Source organism: Conger conger, chromosome 10 (assembly GCF_963514075.1).
Source record: "Conger conger chromosome 10, fConCon1.1, whole genome shotgun sequence".
NCBI classification, from domain to species: domain Eukaryota; kingdom Metazoa; phylum Chordata; class Actinopteri; order Anguilliformes; family Congridae; genus Conger; species Conger conger.
This window is the reverse complement of record NC_083769.1, coordinates 19284338-19308017: the sequence shown is the minus strand read 5'-3', so window position 1 is coordinate 19308017 and position 23680 is coordinate 19284338. Positions and strand designations below refer to the sequence as shown.

Sequence of the window (23680 nt, the reverse complement as noted above, 5' to 3'; positions counted from 1 at the left end):
TGTTGATGACTGAGATTATAATGCATAAATTATAATTGCACATTGTTACCTGGCTGGTGATACATAGCAATTGACTGCTTTAAGAGTTCAACATGCCTGAAAGATCATTAAATGGGACTGTATTCCTCTTCAGAGCTGATATATCTGTGCACAGAAACTAGGTATCAGACCTTCAGTTTCATCAGTGAAGAGTGTATTTTTACAAGCTTGCCTTAGACATTTTACATTTGAAAGTATGGTATCCAGGGAATAGGCTACGAAAGCGCTGCACCGATTTAATACATGTTCCACGATTTATAACTGGTGGTTATGCACCATTCGGCTCATCGTAGGCTACCTTCCAAATGTGTGGGAGAATGAGAAATTTGGTGTTGGAGTCCGGGTTTGCTAGGTATTACACAATATCCTGCTGCAGTGGCTTGTTAGGTTGTGACAAGCTGAGGAAATGTTTCAGACAGGAGAGTCATTATATTTAATAATTGCTTTAAAAGGAGATTCAGTGTTTTAACACCTTTTTTGCATTATCGGTGAAACACAATGAAGTGTCAGCATTTTGATATTTGTATTTTTCAGTGAAAGGGGCAATTTATTGGAATTAAAAAAGTTGAAACTCTCAAATGGTTGTGCATGAGATGTGGTGCTGCTGGCTTAGCAGGTATGTTTTTTACTGGCTCTTTAAACTTGAAGGTTGAGCTGCTCTGTAAACCCGTTGACATGGCCCCCTTGCCTGGCACAAAACTCACGAATCACAGAACATTTGTCTCAGTACGCTCTCCTGCTAAACCCCCTGTCTAATCAGGAGTCTGCGACATCCTGTTCTTGTCACAGACTAACGTTACACATAATTTAGCGCCCCCCACAGCCGTTTCATCAGGCGAAAGGGACGAGAGAGCGAGACTTTGATTAATCCAAATCCAGCTGCATTGCAAATGTGCTCTGTTTCCCCCCAATGTTACTCTGAGGGTAATGTAACAGAATGTAAAGCATTTTGAGTCTCTGGGGGACGGTCATACAGAGCCATCGGCTCTCTCCTCAGTGCTCGCCTGTGATTGGTTTTGTCCTCAATCAAAGAAGCAAAAGAAGTGCTTTTGACTTTGTGTCATGGCAGCTTGTTTCAGCCTGGATTCCTTTCCCTATTCCACATGTCCCTCAGCAGTGTGGTGAGCATGGGCGTGTCATTCTATAAGATTCTTTATGGTTTCGGTTAGGGATGGGCATTTTCTGTATTTCCGTGGTTTGTTTAACTGGCGACATTTCAAATCTACTTGTAGAACTCTCGTAATAGGCTGCACAAACATGCCCCAAAAGGCTGGACTTCAGGAAAAACAATTAAAGTCGGCATAAGCACATTAATTTGATATGTTACATCAGGGGGCATCATTTCAGGAAAAACCTGGGTAAAAAATGACATGATGGATTTATTGTTGCACAAAAGACAAAATGTCTATAGCAGTATTTTGAAGGCATTACACTGACAATGGGTGATTGCATGAAAATGGCAACTCAACATCAATACCAAGATATTCAGTAATAGGCTACTCACTGGAAAATAGATATAACTATAGGATACTATGGAATGCCATGGAACAACATAGTTACGGTAGACAGTTGCCCGCTAATACACGACTTTGCGCTTTTTAGTTGAGAAATGAATAACCAGCCTGTGGGAAAAAAAGGAAGTTGGGGGTCTGCGGTTTTCAGCTGGTTTTAAGAAATTTGCTTGCTTGTTTGCATGGAAATGTGACAAGCAACCAGTTTTTCAACATTTATGGCTAGTCTAGTATAGTTCAAGGACACTAGCTTACATTTTAATTTTACAATTGATTTAGGTATTCAACTCCTAAAAAGTGGTTTGTTTTGACAGCAAGGTCCCTTTATTTGTCTTGAGAAATGTTGTTTTTTGTTTCATTTTGTTTCAAAGGTAGGAGAATAAAAATACAAGTGATGTTTCTGATTCTAATCAGATCTAAGATGAGCTGTGGTGTTTTCAGCCACGTGAATGGCTCTCACTTTTCCTGACTGTGGAGCTTCTCCACACAAGCCTTTATTTAGCTTATCATATTTAAGTGGCAACATGCCCTTAGTAATCATATAAGTGACATGCTGTGCAATATGCTACTTTCTGGTTGAATTCTACAACCCCACTGCTACCCACAACTCCAATCAGAATATGGAACAGTCTTAAAAACGTTTTTCTAAACGTTTACAACAAAAAAAAACCAATTACAGCTGCCGCTATAATGCAGGATTGAAAAAAAAATATCAAGAAAAATACCTTAACCCATTAAGACGTTGGCCGTTTCAGTCAAGTGTCCATTTTGATTAATTGATTAACCATGCCCATCCCTAGTTTATGGACCTCCCTCCTTTTGTTTTTTACTTTATTTAAGGAACTCTCTGATTAAGGTAAGTAATCCCACATACGCACTTGATTGGCTCACACAATTATGAATCAATGCACTAGAACAGACACACCCCTCTCTGCCTGTCCAGTTTGCCTTTTACCATAATCTGGTTCAATTTGGAGAAGACGAGTAATCAGTCTAATCACAATGGTGCTTTGTCTCAAATATTTGCAGCACAAGACCCAGTCAGGGAATTGAAAGAAAACATTGTACATAGTAACAAAAATGTTGATGTTGAATTAACTGACCAATTACCAAATGACCAATTATTGTTGCTATAACTTCTCTCCCTCGATCCCTGACATTTCTTTATAGTCTACACTTGATTCTCTCAGTTCCCTTGCTGCCAGACCTGCAAGGCTGTCTGCTGTCCATGGCTATCTGACACCCCCTGCACTAACAGGACCTCACTATACACAGCAGAGAGCAAAGGTCACAATCCCAGAGACTCTGCTGACCTGTCCAGATAGAACTCGCTCCTCTGAATTTTGATCCTCTGTTACTGCTACTAAGGCTTACTTTTGTCAGGCCAGAATTAAGAGTTCATCCTCTAAACCACAGACTGGACTCCTTGCTCCTCAACCTCTCCTCGCCCAACCTCCTTCAACCCTCACTGCAGATGTCCTCACCCAGTCTTTGATGGGATGGTTGCCAACATCCTTAACGAGTTCAAAGAGTTCTCTAACAGCTCATGCAATTCACTCTCTATGCTGCCCCCTCACCCCTTCCCTGCCCTGCATTCTCTGGCCTGATGGCTACTCAAGAAACTCACTCTATGACCCCTGTTATTCAGAACTCCTTTGCTGTTTTCAACCACACACTCAACTTCACACTCAACATTACTGACTAGACCCTCAACAGAGATGGCCCTCCTCAAGGTCAGCGGTGGAGCCCCACTGTACAAATGGCACCTCTCCCTCTGATCCTCCTCAACTTCTCTGCAGCTTTTAACACAGTTGACCACCACCTTCAGATGACTACTAGCTGGCTTCAGTGCCATTCTTCCTTCTGTTTAACTCAACGTTAATTTGGTTGTCACTGTTCGTATTGATCAGCTAGCTTTAGTGCAATTTTCCTAAACTTGCTGTTAATATGTTTTTCACTGATGCGCTCGTAAATACAGCTGTTTTAATTTAATTAATCAAGGGTACGCTGGAAACGTTCCACCATTCTTGTCCGCAATTGGCAGAACTGTTGCCAAGCTACTATTTGTAAACATCCAGGTTGGCAACACTTTGCTGAGAAAGATCCATATCCAGTCTGACCTGACATCACAGAGATAAAAAAAGGCTCAATACCCAACCAAATCACGTACCTTCGGGGCCCGGTGGGATCACGTCAGGATGCAGACGTTTAGTTCTGGAGCGCTGGTGGAACAAACTTCCCACTGCAGTCAGAACAGCAGAAACCCTACTGAACTTCTGACAGACTGAAGGCTCCCCTCTTCACCATGCACCATGGCTCTTTTGACTATCTTTAACCCTCTACTTTCTTTGTTATAGCTATACCTGTGTAAAGATAGGTTAGCTGTATAATGTTTTTTAGTTTTTTTTACAATACTAATGTTCACTTGTTCAGTTAAGCTTGTACTTACTGTGTGTATTATGAATGGGCCTTTGTGGTGATATCACATCTTTGCCTTCCTGAGACTAACACTGGTGTTTTCTACTTTTGAAATGTACTCTCAATAAGTCTTGTTGTGTGTGTGTGTGTGTGTGTGTGTGTGTGTGTGTGTGTGTGTGTGTGTGTGTGTGTGTGCATGAGCGTGTGTGTGTGCATGAGTGTGCATGTGTATGTATGTGTGCGCGTGTGCATGAGATGGACAACAGAAACAGTGCTGATGTTTTATGAGTTTGATGCTGCTTACACTAGTACAGTATGCTAAAATGTGTAGTGTTACAATTTGGCATCACATTACATTTTTAAAAGTTATTTCAATAATTTATTAAAATCTCTGCTAAACCGTTAATAGGTCTTCCCTGGAAAGAGAACTACTCTATAATGCAAAACGTCCTTGGGGTTGCCTAAATGCTGTTTAGCTTACGATGGCCAATACAATATAAAATGTGACCTGCTCTATCAAAATCAGTTGTATTGACCCCAAAATATATTTAGTATTAGACACCATTTGAAAGAGGAGAATGTAAGCTTTCTAACAATACCAAAGTTATATATCTACTCCAGATGTCAAGGGAGACATCTGAAGTTCATGTCCTGTTTCATTTTGAGTGCTACCAATCCATGGAGACTACTGACACTAGGCTAATGAAACTCCAGGGCTATGACTTGTCATCTTATGTATAAACCCTTTAAAACTATATGTTTTCTCTGAATATTTACTCTTGACTCTAAGACATACAGACCATGAAAGCAAGTACATTAACATGTAGCCAGGAACACAGCTGATGTAGTTGTTTGTGACTGGTGGAAGGTGACAAGCTGACTAGCCTCCAAACAATGGACAACTCTGGTATTACTTTCACTTTGACATCTTGCATTTAAAAGCTTTAAAACAAGCCAAGATATTGTTCTACAAAATGAAGATGAAAGCCTAAAACAACCAAAAAACATTTTTTAATAAATATTGATTTAGGTGAAATTTGGCATCAGAACTTACGACTGATTATGATAGAACAGGTCACAAATGTTTAATTAAAACTAAAAATGGTCAAGTGTTTTGTTATTACAATATTTTTTGGGGGGAAAAAAAACAAACACGAGCATCATCATAATCAGGTCAAACTGTTTTAATTTTGTTCAGCTTTAGAAAAACAACCACAAATGAAATGGATTTCTTGTGCTTTGCTAATATAAAAGAACCAGACTAGTGATAACAGTCACACCAAACTGGTATATTTCAATGCAAACTATAATCAATATATTATGGGTAGCCTATGTTTTATGAGTTTGTACTTTGGCTCCTACTGCCTATAGCGAATTAACCTGCACTGATGTTTTAACTTCAGGCTATTCCCCACTTCGTTACAAGGCCATTCTGGGTATGGAAATGTTGTTTTTAGTACATTACTATTGCCCGTATTAATCAAGCTAAATTGGTGAATCCATTCATATTCAGAGCGACATACATTGTACATTGTTGCATTGGAAGTTGCTCACGATAGGACCGTCTACTAAATAAAGATAATGGGTATGGTTAGCTGTTAAGGGATCTAGCAGATAAGATGTTCCCTTTTTAGCAATGGGATTGTAGTTCCTAGTACACTGCAAGACGACTTTGTTCCAGTAGGTTCTTTGATCTCCTATGTGCCATTTGTCAACAGCAAATGCCACTGTTTCAGAGCAGTGTCCTGCATTTTTAGCTGACTAAAATCAAGCCTACCATTTATCCCTACAAAGCTTTGCTACTACCAACATGAGGCATCAAGCAATTGTCCCCCACCCAATGAAATCAGATGTGGCAACAGTGCATGGAGTGGGCAACATTTGCTTGTTTATACATTTGCTCATGTTCATTTAATTATTCTCTAAATGCACCACTTGGATAATCTGTACAACACCCTCCATAATGTTTGTGATGAAGACATATTTTTTTATTTAGCCCTCTACTCCACAATTGTAGATTTGTAATCAAACTATTTTATGTGGAGAAAGTGCAGATTCTCAAGTTTTAATAAAGGGTAAATATTTTGGTTTCAATTGCAGCACTTTTTGGGGTATATGTGTTTCTACTGAGAAATAACAAAAATATATAAAAACATAAATAAGTGAAAATCTACACATTAACCACGTGTAAATAGTTCGATTATAAATCTACAATTGTGGAGTAGAGGGCTAAATCAAAAAATGTCTTTGTCCCAAACATTACGGAGGGTGTTGTACAGATTATCCAAGTGGTGCATTTCGAGAATAATTTAATGAACGTGAGAGACAGATATTTCATTTTAACCAATTCATTTTTAAAATCTGATAACTGTAGACAGTAACAGGTAAAACTACAGTAACAGCCTGGATAACCTTAACATTAACATATTTTTACTAAATGATGAGCCACAATGAGATTGAATCACTCTTAGACAACTCAACATTAGTCATTAACCTTTGAGGCCTAGATTGAATCAATATTTGTCCTTATCTCTGATTTTGGCCTTAAGTCAAACAACATTAGTCTTTTATTAAGTGCATGAAAAAACATTTTCATTGACTCGGTGATCACTAACCTTGTTTAAAATGACAAAACAAACTCTCGGGTTTAATTGCACAATAAATCTAAGGAAAAATATTGACTGATATGTAATCTCATATTTATGCGAAAAACTTGGCTGGATATCAAAAATAAGTCATTGAACCCAATATTTGTTGTTGAGGTATCCATTTTTTCCAAGCAACCAAAAGAGGTGAATATCAGGTCATGGTCAATATCGCTTTTTCTCACACGCTCTTGTCACTTCATCCAATGACAGTCATTTTGTCTTAGCCTAAACACAACCATGAAGCCAGTATAAAACCCAAACCGCCTGGAGGGTGCAGGCAGGGTCTTACGTTTAACGGTTTCCCGGTATGTCAGAGGCGGAGAATGAAAACGGTTCTCGAGATTAAAAGTATGTATCAGACAGCATGTTTCATCACAGATGTTTCAAGTTTAATCTGAGAGCACAGAGAGGGGAAGTAACAGAAATGAAAACTGACAGCAAAGTAAAACGGAAAGGCAGAAATACAGCGTAGCCCATTAAAGACTCTTGGAAATTTAAACGCTTCAATCCGTCCACGCAATTCATTCCAAGTGCCTGTGTTGATCCTTTAAAATTGACGGCATTCAAAACAGCACAGATTCCTCTTCACGCAGGAAATTTAGGAGTATATCAACTGTTCCGATACATTTGCTTCCACTTATCCTTTCAAGATCAGCGGACTGAGCAGACGTAGCATGTAGCGGTAGCGGTGTCCAAAGCGGCAATGCTGTAATGATCGCTCCTTCAACACTTCCCAATGTGAGGACGAAAAGAAACCAGGTGTCAGAACCAGGTTCAGCCTTTGGGCACAAATTTAGTAAGTACATAGCTTTTGAGGTTACAAAAAAGTTAATAAATAAATAAATATATAAATTAGGGAATCTACAGAAAGAAAACTATTGTTTTCATTATTCGTTTTTTGTTTTTTTTACAGGCTAAACCAAGGAATACAGGATATTGATATCAGTGTGCCGTCCAACTGCCATTTTATAAATCAAAACACTATTTTTATGTCTTTGTGTCTGTCAGGTTGCTTTTCTCTGTGAGTTAATTCCAATTCCAATCAATCACAACACCTTTATTCTTCATCAAAAAGGAGACATTTCAAAGCATTTGCAACTCTAGCTGCTGTCTCCTGGGGGGGAGGGGGGAGCTTCCATGTTTTACTGATGGAATTACAAGCAATTGCACTGTAAGGATGATATCTTATGAAGCACTTGTGAGTCTTTAGGAAGCTTAATTTAAAAACATGAATAGAGGAATAAACAATGAATTGTTTTGATGTCAGATTTCCATGCAGACTTGATGACTGTCTCTCCACAGTTAATGGGGTGCACTTGCCAGCGTCCTGCAGCACATAGCAGTTTCAACTCTTCAGACCAATTTTCCTTCAGCAAAATTTCACACAGAGCCTGTCTGCATCACGTCTGTGTGAAAGATGTGAGGCCGGGGGTTTCATTAACGGCTAAATGTATCACAAAAGTAACATTCCATGGGAATCGCATCCATCATTTTGAGATAAAAAGGATAGGTAGGAATCTATACGTCCTTAAAACAACATCTGATTGATAGTCTAACGAAAAAACATTACGTCAAACATGAATACACACATGCCTAACCAAAAACCCTCTAATACAAACTCTTAACATCTCAAAGTAGTACATGCTTTTAACTTCATAAGGCTGTTCCCAAATCCAAAGTGGGGGTTTAGAGTAGAATCATATGCATGTATATCCAAAACTATACTTTTTATATTCCTCTTTATATATTATATATTGTCTGAAATACATTTGGAATATAACCATATTCACATACATCCATTCCGTAAAAGGTACAAATGGGAGATCAAAGTCACATGATTGAAACTAAGGAATGGTCACTCAGCTTATACCAATATGTACCTGTGTGAAAAAATGAGTTCATGACCATCCAATACAGTCTGTCCCCATAAACATACAAACCAGATGTTTAACAGATCAGTGTTATAAAAAACACAAATTGTTGCAGCAAATGCAATAATTTTCCTTAAGTGCATACAAATAATGAAAACAAGGCAAATGTTTGGATAATCTGACTGAACTGTGACTTATTTCATGAATCCATTTTTTTTCCAGAAAATGTTACATTGCACTCATACTGCATGCAGTAGTTGCGAGTTCAGGTTTTTTGAAATATGACATTTTTGATAGACCGAGAAGGGAACAATTGAGAACCATTTCTGCCAAACTGTTTCTAACCACAGCAGGTCACACGGCAGTTTGTTCATGTAGCTGCGATTGGTGCATTGTGCTTTCACAGCAGAACGCAGCACTTAACATAATAATGCGGTTTGTAAGCTGGCATAAGAACCTACTGAAATAAGCTCTATCCAGGTATAGGAGGGGTACAAGTAAGCATTAACAATAGTGAAATAGCTTTTTTTAATCTTGCAAAAAATTGCTTAGTGGTGTGGAAGGTGTCATAGAGGGCCACTTTAGTCTGGCTCGAAAAACACAAAACTGAACCCTGCCCCCTGATTGCACCATTGAGCCTTCCACAATGGACTGTCAAACTTTTAATTTCTGGTATAATCAAACATTCTGCACTCAGCGAGTGTGTTGAAACTGTCATTCTTCTTTTGTTAGCATGGCCACGTAGTCTAGGCCAAACGCGGTTTACTGCACTGGGAATCTCTGCGAACAGTCGCTGCATCCTGAAGTATGAACCGACCTTTCTAGGAAACATATTCTATGAAGTTTGGATCCTTGTTTTAAGAGTGACAGCAAACAAAGACCTGGCTGGCTTGTTTTAAAATGTCTGGATTTCATGTGAACGGTATTTGAAACTGTTTGAATGGTATTTGAAAAGGCTTTCAGCAAATGGCAGAGTTTTCATGGAAAAGCTTTCAGAAAGCAATACTACCATTATCGGCATTTCCCCTTACATCCACTGAGCAAAGACAACATTTTATAAATAATCCAACGCGGTGCTTATGGAATGAAAGCTTCCCTTTCCTTTAAACAATATTGCTGCCTTGATGTCCAAAGGACTGCTCCGTTCTCTGTGCTTTCTCAGATTCTTGTCACACTCCCAGCTAAGAAATATTAAATCTGTAAAAACCATAAAAGCACAGCCTCCAGCAGCGCTCACAATTACAACATCCAGATATTGAAGGATGTGTTTGTGGTAACCTAGCAATTATCACAGAGGAATCTCCCGCCTTTGTCAAGTTATTTTTCTGTCGACGCCCTTAATTGCTAATGCCAAGGGCTAGCTGACATAAACAGACTACAAATAAAACGAAGGAGATTAATAAAATTAATTCAGTATGCAAATCTCCACACAGAGGCACACTTGGGGGAGTAGGAAAAGTATCAGACCATTATGATAAACTCATAAATACCTACTTCAATTATAGAACAAAACAGTATGAACAATGTGAGAAAAACAGAGGCAAAGCTGGAGACGACTGGGCTTCCAGAGAAATTACACAAAGCGTCCTTGCTTGTTTGAGAGTAGAGCCCGAACAGACTATGAACATGTAGCCTTCAGCACAAATGGACGTCCTTGACTTGGCAGCTTAATGGCTTCTGACTGAATCCCTGCGACCTTCTGAAAGACCGCACCAAGAAATAGGATGTTGCCACGGCAAGCTCAATCTGGTCCAGGGCACCCGAGGCGGCCTCCCATGGCAACGTCTGTGAAGTAGCTCCACCCGACAAACAACGGACAAGACAAAAGCTTGCGCCTCCGCTTTACCAGGCTTTCGAGCTCCTGTCCACTCTACAGACACATACTGTTACCTTAGAAACGACCCCCTAAACTATGTTAGCAATCAAAGCTGAATTATACATTGTCTATCCCAACATAAAGACTGTTTGTTGTAAGGTAGGAATCATTTATTTAATGGATGGCACAAACCCACAGCGTTAAATGAGGGGCAACACCAATACCAACGAGAGTCCTTTACAGAGAAAGTAACACCAGAGATGTGGTTCCTTTAAAATATTTTTCAAAGCAGCTCTTAGAAGCTAAAAACTGAAACTAATAATGCTAAAAACAATTCTTGGGAATTGTAGACAGGAACACGTATTGCAATAGCGAAAGGCCCAATGCCTTCATCAACACCTCCCACACCCCTTAGGCTTTCTGATGTGAAAGCATATAGAAATGAATGGAATAAGCACATGGCACAGGCAACCAATTTTGGCCCTCGCGCTGCAGGAAGGAGCACGTTTTAAGTCACAGCTTTCCCATCATCCTTTGCTCTCCTGCAGCATTTCATTATCCAAAGTCACAAAGAACTGAAAGAAATACAAAGTCATCCACTGGGATAAATCCACATGATGCAGATGTTCTCAGTTGCACGATTATGACAGCTGAACCGCTGTAAGTTAATTGATGATACATTTCCCTTGTTTCGTTTTTTTTTCTTTTTTCTTTTTTTTTTCTCTTATCCTTTTTTTTACAGAGGGAAAACGAGAAAGCCGGAGAATGTTGAGTATTGCCATCCTCCCACAAGGTTGCCCTTCTCCAGTTTTAGATATACCTTGTCCTCTTTGTCCAGGTAGAGTAACACCCCATTGGTGGCAGCCTCACGCGTCACGTCTTTGTCGCCCGCAAATGCTGAAATGACTGGCTTCCCGTTCAGCATCAGATTAACCTGGGCGACAAAAACCACATAAATACATAAATTAAACACAGGCAGGCACTGCATGAAAAGAGTGGCAGACAACCAGGAGCATAGCTGTAATTTATGCGGCAAATGGTTGTTCCTCCATGAAAGTGAGTTGAAACAGCATGCACCGACGGCAGAGTTAATTTGACACATATTCTAAACTGTGGTGTGCTACCTATTCATCATGTATAGTACTGTAGCTAAGCATATTAGCATGCATATGTTCTGACTGCTGGGCTTATTTTTTTCCTGAGGGTTGGGGTAGTTGCTACAGCACCTGTGCTGTGTATAGGTACAGTGCAGCATTTGGACAGTGGTACAATTTCTGTTTTGGTCTTTACACCAGCACATTGGATTTTAAATAAAGCAATGAATATGAGGATAAGGTGCAGACTGCCAGCTTTAATTTGAGGCTATTTTCATCTATAGTGGGCAATCCATGTAGGAATTACATACCTTTTTATACAAAGTCCCTCCATTTTAGAGGATAAAAGTCATTGGACAGTTGGCTTCTCAGCTCTTTCTGATTTAGTCAGGTGTGTTGAATTGCTTTCTTGACTAATCAGAAACAGCTGAGAAGCCAACTGTCAAATTACTTTTGGTCCCCTAAAATGGGGGGACTATGTATAAAAAGTGATGTAATTCCTACACGGATCACCCAATATGAATGTAAATACCCTCAATTTAAAGGTGACAGTCTGCACTTTTCATATTCATTATTTCATATTCTAATGAGCTGGACTACAGCGTACAGCCAAAAATGTTGATTGGTGTTGATATAAAGATTGAATGACAAGAATACTGCACAAATTTGACCGGCCATTTGTTCTCTAAGTAAAGCATGCAAGTCATTATTAGGTATGTGCAGAAATGGCAACTTACCTGTATGGTCTGGCTCTGGTACACTTTGATAACATGGAAGTTGAAGCTATATATTCCTTTGCGTGGTGACAAAAACACTGATTCCAAGGTGAAATAGTTGCCTATGTTAACAAGAACCTGGAAAGAAAGATGAAAGTGCATGTTGAGAGTGAAAAACTATCTCAGCAGCTGGTGAAGAGGTACACTGAGACAGAGATGCCTTTGATGAAAGACAAGTACACATGAAATGATTGTAAGGGAGCTTGGGGCTGCAGAACGATTCCAAAATGTGCTGTGATAGTGTCATCAAAGCTACATTTCACCAAACATTCGACATTTATTTGCTTTCAGTGAGACAGTGCACTTTAACATCATCAATCCTGCATTAGTTGAAGCAAATGGTGTTTCCTTACTGTAGATATGAGAAAGCAGTGCAGAAGTACAAAAATTTATTTATAACTTTGGGTTTTGTTCATATAAAATTAAAGATGTTGAGTTGAAGCTAAAGAAGCATTTCTAAAAAGCAATCTAAAAAGAATACACATGACACATACCCAGCATCATCCCATAACATAACTATACACCACTTTATTAGGTAGACCTGTACAGCAGTTCATTAATACAAATAACCAATTAGCCAATCGTGGCAGGAACTCAAGGATGGAAGCATGCAGACATGGTCAAGACGTTCAGTTGTTGAGACAAAACATCAGAATGGGGAAGAAATGTGATCTAAATGACTTTGACTGTGGAATGATTGTTGGTGCCAGAGAGGGTGGTTTGAGTATCTCAGAAACTGCTGATCTCATGGGATATTCATACACAACAGTCTCAAGAGTTTGAGGTCAGAGGAAAATGGCCAAACTGGTCCAAGTTCACATGAAAGTTACAGTAATTGAAATAACCATGATTTACAACAGTGCACAGTAAAATGTGAATTGTTAGATCAACTGAAAGTGCACTAAGTATGTATTTCTGAGACACAACTTCTAATACACTTGAAATATGCTTTAAATATACTTTAAGGTGTACTAACATATACCATATGTAATTCAGTGGTACTTCATCTGACTTAGATTTCAACTAAAATGCACTTAAATATGTTGTAAATTATACTGTAATATCAATTGAATGGCACACAAATCCATCTAGTATTCTGGTGTCTGAAACTAATACATTTTAAGTATACCTTGGTGTATTAAAAAAAGAACATAGGCTACAAGGCCATTGCCTTGGTCAAGAGCAATGGGAGGAGTATACTGTACCTAAATGTCTTTTGATGGCGGAGGAAACCAGGGAACCCAGAAGAAATTGATGCAAACGCCGTGAGAACATGCAAACCAGAACCTCTTTTGCGTGAGTCAACAGTCGTAATCACTGTGCCACCAAGCCATTTATTTATTATATTCATATAATGCAGATATTATAAAGTCAAGATGAAAATCAAATGTACATTTTAAGCACATTTTTAAAATAAATTCATTTAAGTGTATTTCCTTGAGGTATCCTAAGCATAATTTAAGATGTACTGATGAAATATATATATTATATATGATACACTGAAGTATATACTTGTTTAAGTATGTTAATAAGTACATTAATTAAAGTGTATTTCCTTGAAATATACTGAAGCATATCTTAAAGTCGAATGATTTAAAATACAGCACACTTTTAGAAAAGTAAATAGTATATAGTATATTTTGGTGTATTTTAATAAAATAGATTAAATGAAAAACATATGTTTAATATTATTTACTTACTTCAAGTATACTATTGATTAGTATTCATGTAATTTTTTACTTTTACTGTTGGCTGTTGGGACTGGGTGGCCTAAAATGGAAATAACTCCATTTGGATATCGTATTAATGCCGATTTCACCATTAGTGGTTCACAACAATAATAAAGTGGTACATGTAAAGAGTGTGCATTTCAGGAAAGAATTAAAAGATATTAACTTGCAAATGTGGCCGTAGTAAATATACTGACAAATGTGGGAGAGTCTTGTATCTTCTATCTTGTTACTTGTGAATTGTACCCGCCCTACCCAGGTTCAGATTCAATTCTACTGTAGTGCAGTTAGCTGTAAAAGGTACAACATTGTTATAAGACCATTGGAAATCTCTTCCTATCATCGAAAAAGGCTCACTAACACGTTGACTCACCCATTGCCTGTGTTTATAGTCCTTAAATTTGGGTTTCAAAATATACAGTTGGCAGACCAACACTGTACCAGAACATATATACCTGTACAATAATTGAAGTTCATTGGCTGAAAATTGGTTCTAATTGCCACAGCCAATGGTGTGGGGGAGGGGGAGAGGTCAATATCAGCATGTTCACAGTGAAGGGTGAGGGATAAACAGTGCTGTGGTTTGAGGGTGTTTTTTTGCTGCAATTCCTTTATTGACCATTAGAAGTCCGAAATTACCTATTGTACCTTTAAGCTTTAGAAACAAGTTAAGAAACAAGCATTACATTTAACTGTGTCTTCAGTTTCTTTATATGAATGCATTTCTACAATATAGCCTACTAAATGGGCATCATATCCATTTAAATGCAGCCAAATTATAGTATTATTGTTATTGTTATTGTTATTATTATATTACAGGAGCCCAGGGGCACAATGTAGCAATGTTATGTTTTCACTCATTTAAATATATGTACACACACAGTTCATTAAATATTTGTCACCCTTGACTTGCTATGACTATATGCTATATGCTATATTGCTATGACCCATGCTATGACTATAGACTACTGATGCAGTTCTGGGCTATTCTTATCGATTACAGTTCAACCTGAAGTGAAATGTTACTACTTGCCCCATAGTCGGCCCCTTGTCCAACAGAAAATTGCAGAAAACAGCTGGAAAGAACCTTGTGCAAGTCAAAGGCAGGTAAATTCAACATTTCTTAATGTTGACATATTTCATCTTTGATACTTGCCATGTAGAAATGGTCTATATCTTGTCTAATTATATTACCACATATGACACTCACTATTAGTAAGTGATGAATGTCTCTGAAGGTACAGATAAGAGCGAGTGCTCCCCGTTGCCTGCAGTAGCATATATAGGACAGAATAAGGGCATGTTTACACACTGCATTACAGTGTGCCCAAGTTATAGGGCATGGCTCACAGTTTCTGCTTGCTAGTGTCATACTGTATGTTAAAACGATACAATCTAAAGTGATTAACAGTGATTTAAGTGACATACTTTATATTTGGTGTCTGTCACACCTTTGGTGGCATCATTAATCGAAAAACACTGCCAAAAAAAATGATTACTTTCATGGAGCTAAAAACACACATAAAAAGTGTAATGAATACTTAAATGAAAACAAATAGGGTCTGCATCATTCCTGCTAAAGTACAACTACATAAAACTCCCATGCTTCAACATGCCCCCCATTAGTTGGTGCCCAGGTCTCCCCTAATAATAATTTATATATATATATACATATATATATATAATTATTATTATTAGTAGTAGTAGTAGTAGTAGTAGCAGCAGAAGTAGTAGTAGTAGTAGTAGTAGTAGTAGTAGTAGTAGTAGTACTATTACTATTATTATTATTATTATTATTATTATTATTATGACGATGATGATGATGATGATGATGATGATGATGATGATGATGATGATGATAATGATAATGATAATGATGAGACATAGCTGCAGGGGCAGCAGTGTGAAGCTATGTTTAGGGGAAATGTACATATTAGAAGTACAGCACTTGCGGAAGGCATGTAAGTTGCTATATTTCTTCAGCTAATATTTACACTTACCCTTTAATGGAATCCAGTGCCGAATTCAAGTTTTATTAACACAGTCTTGGTCACTATATAAACGCATCATTTTTTTTCGAGAATTGTTTTGCTGCAGAGAAAGGACCAATTAAGAACCTCCCGTCTTACAGTGCGCCTGGTCGCTGCACTATACCAGAAAGGATAGCCAAATGTCTACTTCAAAAGGACACAAACGCTACCTAGCGGTATCCTGGCAACGTCACTGACTGACACTTGATGGGGACACTTCCCATCCCTTAACTCGGATGCGTCATATGGCTGCCATATAGAGTGTCTGCGTAGTATCCCAGACCAGCAGGCGCACATTACTTCAGCTGCATGTGTGTGTGTGTGTGTGTGTGTGTGCGTGCGCGCGCGTGTGTTTGTATGTGTGTGTTTGTGTATGTGCGTGCGCGCTTGTGTGTGTGTGTGCGTGCGTGCGTGCGTGTGTGTGTGTGTTTGTGTGTGTGTGTGTGCGTGCGCCTACGTGTGTATGGGTATCTTATCATTATGCCCAAAGCTATGCTTGCTTAGGTATTGGAACAACCCTCAATTTCACACGCAGCATTTGGTGCAAACCTGAGAGCACAGTTGCGCAAAGCAAAATTTGAATATTTTAACCGAATTAAGTAGTTTTAATACAAATAATGTAGGCTACTTTTAATACAAATAACTATTAGTATCAGCTGAAATATAAAACAGTCCATGAAATAAATTTAAATCTGTAGCCTATTATTTAGCATTCAGTTGAAATTATTTTTTATTAATTAATCTGGGTAATCAAAACGTTGCATCTACCGATGTTTTGTAGCACACTCGCCCTTGCTACTGAGCTATTCATAATAGTAATGTGGTTATTGCTGCGCAAAATGCAATATCCACATAATATGCGAACGTAGCCCAGATTGCAAGTGATTCGGCTTTTTACTGGTTTCTCGGTGATTCACACGAGGCTGGTTTTGCCATTGATTTTGTTGCTGATTTGTTGCATGATGTCAGGCGGAAAAATGTTACTACTCAGAAACAATTAACTTAGTATTCATTCATTTGAATATAAAAAGGATAACAGATGGATTGTCGTCGATTCTGTTCTGCCCTATTGTCAAAGGTTACGTGACGCGAACAGCTCCTTGAATTTATTTAATTTATTTATATTCGTAAGATTACCTTCAGATTAGACTGAACAAAATTCGAAAACATATCAAAATTGCGATGAACAATTTGAAGTGTAGCCTTTCCTGCATACAGCCTACATCACATTGTGGTCTTGGGGAAAAAAACTATACTAAACTATACGCTGCAGAGAACTTTAAATATTCATATCGTGACTGATAACTAATGTTATCATTTCACTGATACGGTGCGATTGAAAACTGAAACCACGCGCGCTTATGAATGCGAATATCAGGGGTGGCTATAAATGTTTCTCATATTGTGTTGCTAACTTTTACCAGCATTGTTAGAAATTCCAAATATCGTGATGCTTTTGGGGAGGGAGAAGTCTGCAGCTATATTGCGTTTTCAGTATAGGTACTCTACAAGTCACAACGTTTTACTTTGCCTTAACGTCCAGTTTTCTTACCTGGTCGAAATATATGATTCTTGTTTTATTGCTCATTTCCGACGGTTCGTGGTTGTTGCTCCTCACCGCCGAAAAAGCTACCTTGGAGTTTGCAGCACGCACTGAAATCCCGAGCGGAGAAGACGACCCCTTCGAATCTGAAGCTGGATTAGAGTCACAAACCACAAGGCATTTGCCCTCCAGGACAATGGGTTCCGTGTCATTCTGAGCCGCAACAAGCTCTGTGAATATGGTCAAACCGATTAAAATCAGAATTGTAAACACTGCCTTGTTGAGCCGCATTATCAATATCTTTTGAAAAAGATCCGCGCTGTACCAAGTTCCAAGTCTTCAGTCGGTCCGCTTTAGAGCTTCTGGTGCTGTTATGCTATTGAAATCAACAGCACATGAGTGTTGATAGAAATAAAAGACCTCTCTTAGACATTAAGAATGTTAAATGTTAATTATTGATGAAAGAGTTTTATAAGTGATAAAACATTTTCTACAGCCATGTTCTTCAGTCGTTTTACCTGTTTTCTCCCCACTATATTCCGATTATATCGCCCACTGCTGAGGAACACGGGCTCTGTAATGCGATAGCTAGTGGCTGAAGGGGTTACAGTCTGTCAGGCAGCAGCGCTGCTTCAATGTGTCTAGATTCATGGCTGGGTGACTTGCACGCTGAGTCTCTATCGCTGCGATTCCCTATGGTGTTACAGCAAAGCCGTTCCATTTGCAATCATATAAATGTAATATTTACGACATAATTCCAACTTATTCAAATTTCTTTAAAATGACAATAAACAAACCACAAGTCTTCAACAAATATTTCGTCCTTCCGTTATCTGGTCCGTCTCATCTTTCATAGACAGGCGCGTGCAACCTCCTCACCAAGTACCACGCACCACTAATCGAATAGTTTAACTAATGTCGATTGGAACAGTCTTGGTAAGGTACTCTAGTAACTATAATTGTGGAAATTGAGCAAAAAAGAGGCACATTTTGGCCTAATGGGTAATGCCTCTAAGGTGTATATCATCTTTAGTGTTTCATGTAGGTTACTACTCAAGATTAATTAACGTGTCGCACTTTACACTTGCACAATGTAGTTGTGGATCCGTAATTGGCAAAGATGTACAGCCCCCTGTTTCCATTTTTTTAAAGTAAGGCCTATGTGAATAAATAGTAAAAACACTGTCTACACAAACCCATTCAGCACAACAAAAATAGCATTTGAAAGTTTGTGGTAAATCATTTTTCATGTCATAAAATCTTCGGCGAATACAAGAGTGGAGAGAAACACAAGTCGTCATCAGAATGTTATATCTTGTACAGTAATAGTTTCCTATATTTTCTCAGCCGACTGTACCAATGAGTAGCAATGAAATAGGCAAACACTATTCAGTGAAGCCAATGACATGAGCTACAGAAAAGCATACATAAACAACATCACGAGTGCGGTAGGCTTAATTTTCAAATTAAACTAAAGCATGGGCTCAGCTAGTAGCTTATTGGGTAAGTCTGATCGATCAGTGATGTACATGAATGGTATCATTTAAATGTGTAAACTGAAAACATGGATGAGGAATTATTCGGAATTGCAATTATGCACCGTGCATGCACTGTGTCAGACATACCAGACCAAGCACGATTGTTGGCAATCAGTTATGAAGACAAACCGGTTAAACATCGTACACGAGAGCAAATGTGTAGGTTATCTTCGATACAGTGAATTACTGAGAGAATCGTTTGCAAAATAATGGGTGATGTGGATTATATATTGACTAGACTTGTGAAATGTTCCTGACAGGAACATTGAGGAATAGTGAGCACATCATGATGCATACAAGGATACAGTCACTGGCATACGTGTACATACTACCTATAGCCTGTCTACTATGAAAAACAAAATATGTGGAAAACTGAAATTATAGAGGATACTAACAAAAAAGTTGGTTATATTTGGGGGACAAGCAGCGAAGCGACCTTTTCTTATTATTATTCATCATCATTATCTTTTTCTTTTGGCTAGGGTGTCAATGGCGGCACCTAGAACCGTAAGGTAAAAAGTTTTTACATTTGGCACAGGGACAGGGACAGTCCCATGATTCTTTTCACCAAGATTCCTGTCTCCACCTCGAGCGCTCTAGCGCCACCAACGGGCCATCGTTGGAGGTATGTTAATGCGTGTAAATTGTAAGACGTATTCAAAAATGAGGTACCGTTGGATCCATTGGATTAAGCCGAGTTAATTCATTAACATCAATTCCCCCCATATTGGATTGTCTGAAAACGTTAAACAAATTTTCACAGGCCACACATTTTGGCCAATCAGCACCAAATTTAGCACAGATAATGGTCAGGCCAAGCCTCACAAAAGTTATCAGATGGATTTTTGATTTTTAAAAGCGTTCATCCGTTACAGCCAATCGAAATCGGCGGCGAAGTCGCAAAACGGGAAGTGAGCTCATATTTCAGCCACGTTTTGATGTATTAACACCAAATTAGGTACATAGACTCAGTACCTCATTTAAAAATCCCGTGAGAGTTCCCAAGGCCAAGACATTGCAACTTTTCATGTCAACATAATTGATGCGGCCACCATACTGGATTTTATCGAAAGGTTTATCCAAATCATCACCAAATTTGGATCATCGGACCAAGCCTCACAAAAGTTATCACATGGATTTTTGATTTTTAAAATCGTTTGGTAAGTACAGCCAATCAGGAAGTGAGGGCATATTTATGAATCAGTTTGTCCTTGTCTTTTGATAGTCCGTCGAGGGCACAATAGCAGCGATGTTGACAACGCGACACCATGAACAAATGTTACAAGGGCAGCCATATTAAGAAAACATACTAACCTCAGAATATATTTTACATGAAAACATTCAGGAGTAAAATATTATGTTCCTTCAGAAAGAATTTATGAGAAAAAAAACATATTTAAAGACCTTTAGTCTGAAACAAGCTGAAGAATAACACAAATGATTTCTGACTGCTGACATAAATCTTTAGAGAATCCTTAGAGGATAAAAAGTGGCAGAAAAACTGCCCTTTCATATTCATATGGCCATTATTTTTCTCTAGTTCAAACCACACAGTCTTCATTATGATTGTCTATGAGAAGGCCCTGTAAATATAACTAAAAAGGTTTTGTGAAACTACGTGAGAGAGTGAGAGAGAGATTAAGCAATGTTTATAATCACCATCCTTATCAATTACAGAGATTATAAAGAGGGATTATTAAAACTGGGCCTGGGCAGATGCTTGTTCAGAATTTTGCTATGACACCGGAGAGCCTATGACTGCAGGCACAATTCATGGGAGGCCAGATTTAAGGAAAAATGTTCTTAACTTCCATTTTTCTATTAATAAAACAATAAACATCAGTAATATGCACATGTATATGAACAACAGAGACAGAAGAGGTGGAAAATCCAGGTACAGAATGTAAAAGTCCTCCCCATGATCCCAATCACCTGGATTTGCTAAATCTTCAGACAGGAGGTAGAAGTAAGTTGTGAAATCAGCTCATAGGTAGAAGAAACACTTTGCAGGACCTTCACTTTATGACACCTGCGATAGACAGGCGTGAATTCAGTTAACATTTAGTCAGAGTGCAATGTCACTATTTCTTTCACAAAGTCAGAATCATCTATGCATACCTGTTATTTAAGAACAATTGGAACCTTTCAGGCCAATTTATTATCAACTGTAGCAGTGCTTGGTCAATTTGGAGCAGGTATGCCTTCGTATAGATCAGATTCAGTCATCCAAAGCCCAGACAAATTTTAAAATAGCAGAGCTTTAGCAAGATTGAATGACAAGTTTCAATTCCAGAGTTTAAGTAAAGCCTATTATTACTGCCTGGTGGGATGTAAGCTGATGCTGACTTAGCCATATTATCACATTTTTGATGCTTATTAATGGGGTTTTTTGCCCTTGCCTTGAAATAAGTCCAATGCATGCCACATCTACCCCAAGAAGCAGGAAGTTAGTTTGTTAGTTTGAAAGCTGATTGTACTCTTCAAGGGTTCGGAATTTCTGTATGTTTACACTAGGACTCGGAACTGTACTGTCCTCTCAGGTCTACTTTTGCACTTGTTCTTGTGATTGATTTGCACTTTGTTGTACGTCGCTCTGGATAAGAGCGTCTGCTAAATGCCACGTAATGTAATGTAATGTAATGTAAAAGTTGAATAGCCTTGCATTATTATTTGTAATTACTGCCATGGGATTTTTATGGGGACTGAAAATCTCATAGGCAAATGGCAATCAAACCCAGGCCCACTTTGCATACAGGTAAATGCCAAAATAAAGAAAACACTTGAATAAATGAGGAATATTGAAAGCAGGTGATATTTAAGCAATTAATATCCCAGCATGATAATAGTTGTGTATGGAAATGCACAAAAGGCCAAGATGCCATTTATTTTGGTTATAATAAAGGGCATCTTGGCCTACAATGCAGTCCATAAGTATTTGGACAGTGGTGTGATTTATTTTCTTTTGGCTCTGTACTCCAGCACATTAGATTTAAAATGTATATTGGGTGATCTGTGTCGGACTGATATCCATTTTTACACATAGCCCCCCATTTTAGGAGACCAAAAGTATTCGGACAGTTGGCTTCTCAGTTGTTTTGGATAAGATAGGTGTACCCAATCGCTTCCTTAATGCAGATATATGCAGTATCTAGCCTTGAATTTGTTTACCTTTAGAGTCTGTTATTGGTGTTTGTGAACATGAGGACCAGATTTGTACCAATGACAGTCAAGGACACCATTATGAGGCAGAAATAATAAATAAATAAAAAAAACAGTAGGAGACATAGGGCAAACAATATGTTTACCAAAATAAGAAAACATTCTCAAAACATATAATTCTGAAAGCTTTCTTACATCTGCACGAGGGATGTGATTGAATACACCAGACTGAAACAGCTGAGTAGCCAACTGTCTAATTACTTTTGGTCCCCTAAAATGGATTGTATAAAAAGGATGCAATTTCTACATAATTGCCCAGTATGGATATACATAGCCTCAAATGAAAGATGACAGTCATATTAATTGTGGGAGAATGAGAGAGTTCAGAGCCAAAATAACAGAAATTGTACCCCTGTCCAAATAGTTATGGACTGCACTGTATGCAAAGAGATTTCAGTGACTGAAAGAAGGGTGTTTTTTAGGGCAATACTGCTGAATTGGAAACTGCTTCCTAATCCTGCAGCATATTGCAACAAACCCTTTCTAAAATGTGCTGTGTAAGTAAAATTTGATTGACAGAATTAGCTGTTTCAACAAGGAACAGTGATGTTGGCATTGAAGTCTGAAGGAAAGACATCATCAACTAGGGGCAACTGTGGTTGAAAGCACATACTCCTCAACCTTGATGTCTCTGCATTGTTTAAAGATGCAAGGTAAAACCGACAAGCAGATCCAAACCAGCTGACCCCAAATATCAATGTAGGGCATGAGCAGGAAATGTAATGAAGAACAGTCTGTAGAGAACTTTACAGAGAGTGTTTCCTCTATTTTGGCAGTCACCTGTAGCTTTAGGCACTAGACAGTCGTAAGTAACATGGAGGAATGGCTATTTTGTCACTAATAAATGCAATGTAATTTCATCAAGTGTTTTTTGTGTGCTGCTGCTGCTGGCACATCATGCTGCTGTTCTGTGTAACTTCACCTGTTTTCCTTTCCCTGATCAGAGACTCTAGAAGGCAGGTAGCTTCTTAGCTAAATCTGGCACTGTATCGATGTGGTGCTGCCCCATCCTGTTCCTGGATATCTACCATTTTGTAGGATCTCACTCCTGCTGTAAAATCCAGCTGTGGTCTAGTTGGGTATGAGCTGGTCAACCAGCATGGCCAAGCGTGTCATAAAGCTAGTCTAGTTGGGTATGAGCTGATTGACCAGCTAGTGCTGGTAGCTTCTCTGAGCTGGTAGCTGGTGATCCAAAACATAGTTTGAGCTGATAAAACCATGTCAAGCTGGGAGCAGGTCTGAACTGGTCAACCAGCTAAACCATGTTGAGCTGGGAGCTGGTCTGAATGGCTGGACCAGTTACCAGCTGTTTCAAAACCTAGCTTGAGCTGTTTGTACCAACCATAACAATGCACATCTCATTCAAGAGTGAGAGATCTGATTGAGCTGCTAGAATCAGGTATGGCAAATTATGGTTGAAATGAAAAACCTACAGGACAGTAGATCT

The 23680-nt window shown here is 38.6% G+C and overlaps 1 protein-coding gene across 1 annotated transcript; it reads right to left on the bottom strand.

The window, feature by feature from the left end:
* Window positions 1-6983: 6983 nt before the first annotated feature.
* cbln4 (cerebellin 4 precursor) lies at window positions 6984-18229 on the bottom strand. The gene is made up of 4 exons (XM_061259068.1): window positions 18225-18229; window positions 17486-17813; window positions 12135-12251; window positions 6984-11237 (listed from the first exon to the last, which is right to left on the bottom strand). The coding sequence occupies exons 1-4, from the start codon at window positions 18227-18229 to the stop codon at window positions 11040-11042; spliced, it is 648 nt and encodes a 215-aa protein (XP_061115052.1). The 3' UTR covers window positions 6984-11039.
* Between the last annotated feature and the right edge of the window lie 5451 nt (window positions 18230-23680).